This window comes from Pongo abelii, chromosome 4 (genome assembly GCF_028885655.2).
Source record: "Pongo abelii isolate AG06213 chromosome 4, NHGRI_mPonAbe1-v2.0_pri, whole genome shotgun sequence".
Taxonomy (NCBI): domain Eukaryota; kingdom Metazoa; phylum Chordata; class Mammalia; order Primates; family Hominidae; genus Pongo; species Pongo abelii.
The window spans coordinates 163,641,472-163,654,205 of NC_071989.2; the positions used below are offsets into that span (position 1 = coordinate 163,641,472).

Below are 12,734 nucleotides of genomic sequence, written 5' to 3' on the forward strand. Positions count from 1 at the left end.
TGTTAGCCAGGATGGTCTGGATCTCCTGACCTCATGATCCGCCCGCCTTTGCCTCCCAAAGTGCTGGGATTACAGGTGTGAGCCACCGTGCCCAGCCTGAAATCAGGTATTAATTGGAAATAAATTATAACAGTATTTGTCAAGTCCAGAATCTATCACAGCACAATTTTGTTGTGTGTTTGTTTCGTTTAGTATCTTTAGATATTAAAAAAATGTACTTTAGGATATATCCCAAGTGGCAAAATTCAAAGTTGGTAGTATGTCATCTGCTTAACTCCAGCAAATGATGAACACTATCAATCCAGTAATTTGTTGTGTGTTATATTTAATGAAACTATTTTGATTAACTTTTTTGTATCATTTATCCTTCTTATACAAGTGCCTGTGAGAAGACATTTGATTTGATTTGATATAGGTACTTTGGAAAACCTTAATTTCTCTATTTTGCACAGATTTTGTTTCAGTAATCCTTTGGGGGACAAATTATGACATTTGGGAAATATGAACATTTTCTGACTTTAAATAGTATTTAGTAATTTAATATTGGTACATCAGTTGTACCTGTTGTGACTGGGAATACTGATACCCTTCATAAATACCTAACTTACCAGAAATAATTTATTCACTGGCCATATAGTTCATAATACTACGCTATAATGTACAATGTCACTTAGAATTTCCAATCTGCAAGCTGCAGCCATTATTAAAATTAGTTTTATCTCTAGCTGAAAAGAGGGCCAGATAATATCTACCATTCTACCTAATTCTGATCTTCTGCATTAGAATATATAGTCAATAAATACTAGTGGATGGGATAGTGAGCAAACCCCGTAGCAGTAAATTAAAATGAATGTTACCAATGTAGAGTTGTTCTAGGCTACTCCTCATATTTTTAAGACTAACTTCATAGTTTAGCTAGCACCAATTTCCAAAGAATATAGATTCTTATGTAGATTTTATCTTATATGGGGCTTCATATAAAGAAAATGAAGGCTGGGTGTGGTGGTTCACGCCTGTAATCCCAGCATTTTGGGAGGCTGAGGTGGGCGGATCACAAGGTCAGGAGTTCAAGCCCAGCTGGCCAATATGGTGAAATCACATTTCTACTAAAAATACAAAAATTAGCCGGGTGTGGTGGTGCACACCTGTAGTCCCAGCTACTGGGAGGCTGAGGCAGGAGAATCACTTGAACCTGGGAGGCGGAGGTTGCAGTAAGCAGAGATTGCACCACTGCACTACTTCAGCCTGGGTGACAGAGCAAGACTCCGTCTCAGAAAAAAAAAAAAAAGAAAGAAAATGAGCCAGAGAGGCATTAAATGGCTTTCTTTATGAGAGTCACACCTTGTTAATTCGGGCTTCAGTTTACTTTTGCAGTATCTTTGAAAAAAGCTATGTTAAATAAATGAAAAGTGTAATGAGACTGTGTCAAAACTCTTTGAGCTACCATTTCTTATTTTTCCTGTTTTTCTTCACTCCCCCAACAACCGTTTCTATATGAGACATATTTTTAATTTATGGATTAGTCAGCATACTGATAATAATACATTAATGTGAATCTGAATCTCATGAAGCTCTAATAAGAACTTTTTTTTTTTTTTTTTTTTTGTGACAGGGTCTAGCTCTGTTGCCCAGGCTGGAGTACAGTAGCATGATCTTGGCTCACTGCAGCCTCCACCTCCTGGACTCAAGCTATTCTTGTGCCTCAGCCTCCCAAGTAGCTGGGATTACAGGCGTGTGCCACCACGCCCGGCTAATTTTGTATTTTTAGTAGAGATGGGGTTTCTCTATGTGGTCCAGGCTGGTCTTCAACTCCAGGTATCAAGTGATCCACCCACCTTGGCCTCCCAAAGTGTTGGGATTACAGGTGTGAGCCACCGCACCTGGCCCAAAACTTTTTTTTTTTTTTTTGAGACAGAGTCTCACTCTGTTGGCCAGGCTAGAGCACAGTTGTGCAGTCATGGCTCACTATAGCCTTGACCTTCTGGGCTCAAGAGATCTTCCCACCTCAGCCTCCTGAGTAGCTGGGACCACAGGTATGTGCCACCACTCCCGGCTAATTTTTGTATTTTTAGTAGAGACGAGTTTTTGTCACGTTGCCCAGGCTGGTCTCAAACTCTGGGGCTCAAGCGATCTGCCTGCCTCAGCCTCCCAAAGTGCTGGGATTACAGGCATGAGCCACAGCGCCTGGCCAGAACTTTTATTAGGTAACACTTTTTCCTCATTTGAATTATTATATGCATTTAAAGATAAATTGATTTATTTAAAAGTTATTGATTTAGACATTTTGTAATTTAGACATACATTTATTTCATTTGAATAACTATTTTACGTATATCCTCACTTTATCTAATTTGCTGTATAGGTCAGTTAATGGCAGAGATATATAACTAGGTCTTCTGACCTCCACCTTTGTTACTTTATTTGCTTAATACTTACTTACTGAGACTTTGTCTCGTTTATCTTTAGAAAGTGTCATTAGACATTTCACCTGCCCAAGGTAAATGCTGAGGTTTTTTTTCAGTTTTGGAAGAGGATGATTAACTTTTGCCTTTTTTGTAAACACTTCATTCCTTTTTGCCATCCTCTGGTCAGTATTACAATTTTTTATATGTGTAAAATTTGAGGGTAATCATACAAAATTAAGGTTTAAAGTTATCCCACCACAAGAATGCACAAATTAAAGGGTCTCTTCTTTTTTTTTTTTTTTTTTTTTTTGAGACGGAGTCTCGCTCTGTTGTCCAGGCTGGAGTGCAGTGGCGCAATCTTGGCTCACTGCAAGCTCCGCCTCCCAGGTTCACGCCATTCTCCTGCCTCAGCCTCCCGAGTAGCTGGGACCACAGGCGCCCGCCACCATACCTGGCTAATTTTTTTTTTTTTATATTTTTAGTAGAGACAGGGTTTCACCATTCACAGGATAGTCTCGATCTCCTGACCTTGTGATCCGCCCGCCTCGGCCTCCCACAGTGCTGGGATTACAGGCTGAGCCACTGCTCCCGGCCAAGGGTCTCTTCTATATGAAAGATTTCGTTGAGTGGATTAATTTTTGCAGATTATTATTATCAGTCATGATAGTTCTTTCCTCTCCCTGTCTCCCCAGGAAACTTTATTGCTGAAAATGTAATTAGGCTATTGCTATAGTTTCAGGCTGTCTGCTTCTATTAAAACTGAAATCTGCCACATATTAAAAGATGGCCCCTTGAGAAAACTGCTGTTTCTAAGGCGTTTGAAAATTTCCAGCAGGAGTCAGAATGTTAGAAAGTTTTGAGACCTCCTTGCTATAGTTTTCCATAACACGTTTTCTAATTTTTTTTTTTTTTAAGTGGCAGTTTGGTATAGTAGTGGAAAGAAGGTGGGTTTTAGAGTCAATAGAGGAACTTTTGAAAGTAGATGTGCTAGACATTGTATCAGGTGTATCATACTTCTCTGTTCTTTGAATTCCAACTTTGTCTCTTGCAAACCTCTGGTCTTAGACAAGTCACTTGATTTCTCTGATTTTCAGTTTATATATAAAATGTTTCTTCTCTCAACTCATAGAGTTAGACTAAATGAAATAATGAGTGAAAAGTGCTTTTTGAACTATACGTTGTAATTAAACAGGACATACCTACAACTTTAAATAAAAGATAATAAAAGCTAACATTTACTGAGAAGTTACCATGTGCCAAGCACTGTAAAATGGTTTCTTGAAATAGGTTATTTTATTTCCCTCTAATTATCATTTTATTTATTTTACAGAAGAGGAAAATTAGAGGTTAAGTAGCTTGCTCAAGATTATGTAGCTAGTAAATGGCAGAGTTAGGATTCAAATCCAGGCAGTCTGATTCTAGAACCTATGCTGTTGACCAAACACCTAGAATATTGGCTTTTCACATGAAAACACTTATTTCGTCCATTTTGCCATTTTTCTCCTCATTAATAATGAACGTTTTCTTCTTGTACTTTTTCTTTTGTTCTTTTAATCAGCTAAATGTTTTAAAGATACTTTCATTTAAATCTTTTAGGATTTCTTTGGATAGAAATGTTGCAAGTGTTGACACAAACCAGCCGTTGTATAGTTTCTATTTCTCCCGTAGTAATCTTTTAACATAGTGAGACTTTGGAAAAATACAACTTTGTGTAGGGGAAAATAATCTTTAAATTCTTAGTAATGTTTCTATTTCTTATGGCAGCATTTTCTTTGGGCCTAGAAAGTAAAAACTTAAATAACAGTATATGTTATTGTCATTTTGTGGTAAACCTGCTAAAATTTTCTTTCTGTCCTTTGTTTTCCTATTTGTAAGGAAATCTACCACTGTCGAAGACAAATAAAATATAGCAAAGACAAGATGTGGTATTTGGCAAAATTGGTAAGCTGCAATGACTATTACCATATAATTAATAATTTAGGAAAGAAGCTATGAGTTCCCCTCCCCACCCCTCACCCCAGGATTTGAAAAATAAAAAAGATTTGTGAGGAATATTACATAATTGGTAGGTAGCCGAAAGAATGATTGTTCAGAGATGTATGATTTTCCTTAATTTTCACCTTTTTCTGAGAAACTAAATCACATTGGATAGATAGATACTAAAAGGCATCAGGAGTTTGGCTATAACCAGAGAATCCAGGAAACCTACTTATTTATCTGTAAACTTGATTCAACGTGTTTTAAAACTGTTGCTTTTAAGTTTTTTTCCCTAGGAAATGAAATTTATAGATGAGGGGAGACAGAAGCAGCAAATATACATGTAATACATTTATCCTATCGGAGAAGGAGATGCCTTGAATGCCTAGTGTAGTTGTTACCAACCTGTGGTCTCTCTGTCATGTTTGCTGTCTTTTAATGTTATTGAAACTATTACAATCTCAGTTTTATGGTTAAAATGTTTGTTTCATTTTGACTGAAAGAGAATAGTATCTCCTCTCAAACTTGTTTTCTTCTCTTTTGTTTGGGTTCAATTCACTGTTTTTAGAAGTTACTCAAATTATGTAAGGCTTTCATTGAAAAGGAAACATTGACTTTGTAGACTAATTTATTTTCTTTTGTCTCTCACCCTTTAATTCTAGATACGAGGAATGTCTATTGACCAGGCTTTGGCTCAGTTGGAATTCAATGACAAAAAAGGGGCCAAAATAATTAAAGAGGTAAACTTACAAGTTTGGGTGTGGTAGGGTATGGGGAACTGGGGAATGCAGCTGTCTTGCAATTATTAGTAAGCTTAGCCTAAATCATGAATTCCCTAAATTTTCTGTTGTAAATGCATACTTTGTATAATACAGATTTAGGGTGCTCAGTTTATTAAATATGTGTATACTTTACGAATGTTGTGTGCTTTAGGGTTTATTTCCTGAGGTGCTTTTATTTCCACCAAATATTTATCTGTTTTTTACTGCTTATGATGTGATGAATCTTATTTTTAATGATTTGGGGCTCGGTACGTATATGTGTGTATTTGTGTGTATGTATGTGTGTTTGTGTATATATATTATTTATTTCTTGGAGCAAGGCTGAACTTCAAGGTATATTTTTTCGAAGATTTTTTTTTTTTCCTATGAAGGAGAGTTTTTATAACTAAGTAATTTTGTAACTAAATGGAAAGAGCCCTGGACTAGAACTCAAGAGACTTGGACTCTAGTCCTTTCTCTGATCTCTTTCTTGTGACCATGGGCAAGACACTTAACCAGTCAGTTTCTATTTTTCTCACCTAAACTATATGGGATTGGATTAGATGATCCCTAAAGATCCTTCCAACTCTAAATGTAGCTAATTCACTAGATATAAATGTGCTGACGGTAATTGTGGTGACTGCTTTCTAGGAACATGAATATTCTTTTTTTATTACGTATATTTTTCTTTTTTTTTTTTTTTGAGACAGAGTCTAGCTCTGTCGCATAGGCTGGAGTGCAGTGGCGCCATCTTGGCTCACTGCAGTCTCCGCCTCCTGGGTTCAAGCGATTCTTCTGCCTCAGCCTCCCGCGTAGCTGGGACTACAGATGTGCACCACCATACGCAGCTAATATTTTTGTATTTTTAGTAGAGATGGGATTTCACCATATTGACCAGGCTGGTCTTGAACTCCTGACCTCAGGTGATCCGCCCACCTCAGCCTCCTAAAGTGCTGGGATTACAGGCGTGAGCCACCGCGCCCGGCCTATTTTTCTTTTTTAATATTCTTTTTTCAAAAAGTTGTATTGATTATTGTCCCTTAGCATCTGGGGATATCAGCATTATTTTCTATATATTCAGTTAATTGTCACCAAAAGTCAGTTCATCCTTTCAGTTTAGTAGTAATAGTTAAATAGTTGAGATTGATAGATTCAGACTTCCAAAGGGTTCCTTTGTAATGCTATGATTTTGCTATATTCAATTCAGAATGCATTTACAAGTATTTGTTGTGTACCCAGCCTTGTACTACATTCTTTATCTTTTAAGGCGTAAAAGATCTGGTTTCTGTTATTTCTGACAATTGTCTTTTTTTTTTTTTTTTTTTTTTTTTGGGACAGAGCCTCGCCTTTTCGCCCAGGCTGGAGTACAGTGGCGCCATCTCCGCTCGCTGTAACCTCCGCCTCCTGGGTTCAAGCGATTCTACTACCTCAGCCTCCCGAGTAGCTGGGACTACAGATGTGTGCCACCATGCCCAGCTAATATTTTTGTATTTTTAGTAGAGACGGGATTTCACCATGTTGGCCAGGATGGTCTCAATCTCTTGACCTCATGGTCTGCCCACCTCGGCCTCCCAAAGTGCTGGGATTACAGGCAAGAGCCACTGCACCTCGCCCAATTGTCATATTTTTACAAAAATGTGTTCTGGAGGAAGTTAATTCAAAATATCTATGGAGAGTAAATTTGATAACCTCTTCAAGGAAATTATTATATCAAGTGTGATTTTCTCTACTTGTCTGATGTTAATGGTTACTTTGCATCCAAAGTTTAAGAATTTTTATTTTATTCTGGTTTTTAATTAGATTTTTGTTTTTTTAGAGGCAGGGTCTCACTCCATTGCCCAGGGCTGGAGTATAGTGGCATGATCACAGCTCACTGCAGCTTTGACTTCCTGAGCTCAAGGGATTTTCGTCCTTCAGCTTCCCAAATAGTTGGAACTGCAGGTGTGTGCCACCACGTCCAGCAAATTTTTTACTTTTGTAGAGATGGGCTGGTCTCGAACTCCTGGCCTCAAGGGATCCTCCTGCCTCAGCCTCCCAAAGTGCTGGGATTATAGGCATGAGCCACCATCCCAGCTAAGACTTTTCAGTAAGATTAGGCTATTGAGTTTCATGAACTTTGTGTTTGTTTTTTAAGATAGGGTCTCTGTTGCCCAGGCTGGAGTGCAGTGGTGCAATCTTGGCTCACTGCAGCCTCCACCTCCTGGGTTCAAGTGATCCTCCAGCCTCAGCCTTCCACATAGCTAGGATTAGAGGTATGTGTTACCAAACCTGGCTGATTTTTGTGTTTTTAGTAGAGGCGGGGTTTTGACAATGTTGACCAGGCTGGTCTCAAACTCCTGGCCTCATGTGATCTGCCCATCCCATCTTGGCCTCCCGAAGTGCTGGGACCATGGACATGTGAGCCACTGCATCTGGCCTTGGGAACTTTTTGACAAGTTTCTGACTCAAAGACATAATGTTCCTTCCCAAGGGTACTGCTTACAAGCACCGCTATCTCCTTTATAGCTTACACATGTCATTTAAAACTTAGTAGGATGGGCTGTGTTCTATGCATTTACAATTCTTGGTCTAAGGAAGGAAAGCTTCCTTCTCCTTTGTACTCTTATCATTTGATATTCTCTTTTTAAAATTGACTGTGGAAGCATGTGATTAGCAGTCATAGTACAGAGATAATGAGAGATGAGAAACTTAATTCCATTTTACTTCAGGGTTAGCCTTATAAATGCTTTTCTTTTTCTTATTTAAGGTTCTCTTAGAAGCACAAGATATGGCAGTGAGAGACCACAACGTGGAATTCAGGTCCAATTTATATATAGGTAAGATTTTTAATATTCTTAGCATTAGAAAATGTCTTCAGTAGTAATGCCATGTTTTTTATCTAACAACAGTCTTTAATATCTAACTCCTCAGGACTTGGTTTGTCAGTGAAAATTGCTAGTAATGGCTTATTCTTCAGCCGTATGCATGTCAATTTTAATTTAGTGTAAATGACAATAACTGTACTGTTTTACCTGTTCGGTAGTGAGACTGAGATCATAAAGCCAATTGCTAATAATTATTAAATAATAGATACCAAGACTGGGATACAGAGAGTGGTACTTTAATTGTAATATTATAACGAATAGTATTAACACATTTTTAAAGTTGTTTGCCAACCAGAAGGAGGTAAATAATCACAGCTGCATTTAAAAAATTATTTATAATGTGCCAAGCCAGGTGCCTAATCCATAAAGGTGTCCTGTAATTTAACCTTCCAATTATCAAAATGGAAGGTCTGTTGAATTGTAAAAGCCAAGGGGCCTTGGAAGGCTCAGATGACCCAGATGTGTTTGTTCCACTTTGTTACTACATCCTGAAGCATTATCTCTGCTTTTACATGCTTGTTCCACATCAAATTAAATTAATATAAGTTAAAACGCGTTGGGAAGCATGATGTGCTGTACAAATGTAAGGAATCTTTTTGCTGCAGACCGTCACACAGTTCTTTTCCGAGAAGGAGATTAATGTTTATTACAAAGCTCTCTTGCCTCGTCCCCACACCATGGGAAAGTGGAGCAGTGGTTGGAGTTATTGTTTTTTCCTCACTATACCAATTACTCCTAACCTCAGCAGTTTTATAATCAAACAAAGATGTTGATGTTGAAGCAAAATTTTCTCAATCTGCCATACCAACATATAAAGATTATTTTACTTAAAGCTATTTTAAATTCAAGATATGGGGAACAGCTACTCTCCAGATGGAGGAGAAAGGGCTGAATCAATACAGGGGGAATTAGTTGTATTTTATAATTTTTCAACAATTAGAGTAAAAAAAAAAAATTATCTAAATTCTACTTTTTCACATAGCCTCTGTGCTGGTTAGGTTAAAATCTCAGTTCAACTCACCTGGAATTGATGCTGGCCACCACACCTCCTGAAATTCAAATTAGTTGATTTTCAGTTGAAATGCTTTATTTTAAAGCTGAATCTTGTATAATTTTATTCTGATACATGCAAAGATGCAAAGGGAAATCAAAATGGCAACTCAGAAGATGCAGGGCCATAGGAGTTAATCATAAGCATTTTCTTCTGGGAGCATTATGAATAAATAATGTTGGAAAGGGCTTGGAATCATTGGAAGGGATGACACGCAAGGCCATTTGCTTAAAACCTCTTGGTGATTCTTCCTGCTCTGTGACTCTGAATATCAAATCAAATTTAATTAATTTTATGCAGTTTCACAGGAATGTGAGATTCGTAGCTGATAGACTTTCTAATGGACTTCAGATACAAATGAAATACGATTTGTCTTTAAGCCTTTTTCAATAACTGTCTTTAAATCCTTTTCAATAATTGTAGTAAAGAGAGATAGGATAAAGAGCTTAATCTTGTTGTTCCAAATGAAGGAGCAGGGTCCACTGTTGCCATTAAGCAAAAACTTGCTTAACCAATCCTACATAAATGACCCTTTATTTTATCTTTTTTTATTTTTGGAGATGAGGACTTGCTCTGTCACTCAGGCTGGAGTGCAGTGGTGTGATCACAGCTCACTGCAGCTTTGAACTCCTGGTCTCAAGTCATCTTTCTGCCCCAGCCTCCTGAGTGGCTGGGACTAGAGGCACGTGCCAGCACCCCTAGCTAATTTTAAAATTTTTTGTAGAGACAGAGGTCTCACTTAGATGCCTATGCTGGTCTTGAACTCCTGGCTTCAAGCAGTCCTGCTGCCTCAGCCTCCCAAAGTTAGGATTACAGGCATAAGCCACATTGTCTGACCCTTTAATCCAGAGTTCTTTTGCACATTTCTGCTGAAAAATCTCTGCCTTACCTGTACTCTCTTTTCATCTACTTCTGTGCTGATGACTTAAGTAAGGCTAATAAATTTGGATTTATATTATGATTTTTAAAATTTTTCATTCACTAAGTATTTTGATGCCTAATTCCATAATCAAAAGAGATGAGTTCCCTCAGGAAGAGTATGATGTGTCAGACATTTTACCCCTGTATTTGCCAAGCTGCTTCTTAAGAATCATCTTGAGGTTGTTATTTAAAATATAGATTCCCAGGCCTCGGCACAGACCCACTGGACTTGAAACCCCAGTGGAGAGGCCTGGGAAGCTGTTTATTTAATAAACAGCTTAATAATAATCAGTAGTTTAATAAACTATTGATTCTTAACCATAAAATACGGGAAACTGATTTATCTTACTGTGTTCTTGGAAAAGGCCTAGACATTTCATTCCATAGACATCTGTTAAGAGTTTTGAAAAACTAGTTACTTATTGGCTACTATTTTGGTTCAGCAATGGTTCTTTCAATACCCTGAAATAAGTATAGGCATTTTAAAGGAAGTGCTTTTTTGATAGCATATGTTCTCATTATATGGTAATTCTTTCAAATGCTTGTCATTGATCTAAAGCTAATACCTGGTGTTGCATGACCACAGATTTAGAAAGTTCATTTCCCTTTCAAACTTTTAATGATGACTAATGATACTGTGAATAGGCCTTAACAAGTGGACATGGACTAATAAAATGTCTCTGCTTAGTGATTCATGGCATCTAAAGTGAATCACTTTAGGGAAAGTGATCAACTGACCTTGTACATCAATCTTATTGGCTAAGAGTGATGAAGGTGGGAGGGGAGGGCTTCTAATGTTACAATTTCAAGATTTGTGTTTACCTAAATACTACTAATAGGAAATATTCGCTGTGTGTATATATACTTACTTACTTATTTATTTATTTTGAGACGGAGTCTCACTCTGCACCCAGGCTAGAGTGCAGTGGTGCGATCTCAGCTCACTGCAACCTCTGCTTCCAGGGTTGAAGCAGTTCTTGTGCCTCAGCCTCCCGAGTAGCTGGGACTGCAGGTGTGCATCACCACACCCAGCTAATTTTTGTGTTTTTAGTAGAGATGAGGTTTCACTATGTTGGCCAGGCTGGTCTCGAACTCCTGACCTCAGGTGATCCACCTGCCTCGGCCTCCCAAGATTTTGGGATTACAGGCGTGAGCCACTGTGCCTGCCCTGAAAATACTGGCAGTATTTTAAATTCATTACACCTATTGGGTATTATCTATAGAAAAACACAGGTTGTCTTCATTTTTGAGATATCTTAATGTATTCTTTCATTCAAAAAGTATTTGAGTACTTTCTGTGTGCATACTATCCACATTAAATAGGTGATGTTATATCTTTTGTGTCATTTTAAAACATTTAACACTTGTTGTTCTTTGACAGTAGTATTTCTTTGGCAGAATGCATACATTGTTCTTCTGAAGTATAATAATACCGTGTATACCATTAGTATTATATGTACTTGAAAAACTTTGAAACTTATTTCAGAATTTGAGCAGATTTACCAGAGACCTCTGTATTGAAAAAATGATATTAAGTAGCAGATGATGTATTTCAAAATTATTTCTGTTTCTATGGATCATGAACTTTTGGGGCAATACAAAAAGGGTATAAGTTTGGTTGAGGAGGTGACTTTTACAGATGAAACACAGATGCTTATAAAGACAGTGTGTGATTTGGGACCAAAAAGAGTAATACAGACAAATGGTATTGTTGGAGTAGAGAAGAAAAGGTCAATATGGGTTAGAATAGTCGTGGAGACTTTCTAGAAAAAATTGGCATGTGAAGATAGGCTTTTGGGAGTCTGGAGGAATGCTCTTCCAGGAGAAGAGCAGATTTTTAAAGTGGGGTGGCCATACATGCAGAGGCACATAGGTTGGAATAAGCAGTAATACTGTAGTACAATGAGGAGAACAGTGTGAAGGAAGTAGAAGTTTGACCTCGAGTAGATAAAATGGGAAGGGTGGATTGGGCCTATATTCCAGAGAACTGAACATGGCAGGCTGTGCATTTGGTTCAAACTATATCAAAGAGGTTTGGGTAAGAGATTTATGTTATTAAGATAGTGTTTTAAAAGTATTAACGATAAGCGGTAGTTTTGAAATTGTGCTCTGTGGGGTGTCTAGCAGTGGGACCCTTGATATTTTGGTCACCACTATATCCTTGGAGCCCAGGACAGAGCCTGGTACCCAGGAGGAACTCAAAAATATTTGTTGAGTGAATGAATGGCACAGTTTTGGGTCTTCCTTGACCCACGTTTCAATAGGAGCCGATCAGCATTACAGTGTTTTATGTATCAGGCTTCTACATATTGTTTCATTTTACTTGAAATGATTCCATATACAAAAGCAGTTTGAAACCCCTAAATATGGACTTAGTGGAGGAGAGATTGGAGGAGAGGAACCAGAAAACAGTTTGGCAACTATGTTCTAAGTCCTGATTTCATTTACACCTCAGGATGGCTGTGTTGGGTATTCCCATTACGGTGTATTAAAGAATCTTAGGATGTTTCAGAAAAATTAATGTTTTTGTTTTGACATAAAGAAATGATGGCATCATGGCTTTAAGATATGCAGATGATCTTTTATGGCTTTAAGATGAAATCATCACTGACAGCAGACATTGAGCTTCTGCTTTTGTGCAGATCTCTGTAAGTTTGTGTTTTGGGGGAGATAGAAGGGAAATGGGAGCTGACGTAGACCCTGATGGGGTTGATCATTGTGATCTAGTGATCCATTGAGTATTTGGAAATTGGTG

General features: G+C 37.8%; 1 protein-coding gene across 3 annotated transcripts in view; it reads left to right on the forward strand.

Annotated features, from left to right (window-relative positions):
* MRPL22 (mitochondrial ribosomal protein L22) overlaps positions 1-12,734 on the forward strand; it is a 28,428-nt gene that overhangs the window by 11,108 nt on the left and 4,586 nt on the right. For all 3 annotated transcript variants that reach the window (XM_009241217.3, NM_001132873.1, XM_063723896.1), the window contains 3 exon segments: positions 4,281-4,346; positions 5,045-5,122; positions 7,890-7,959. In XM_009241217.3, the coding sequence (XP_009239492.1) occupies positions 4,281-4,346; positions 5,045-5,122; positions 7,890-7,959 (214 nt within the window).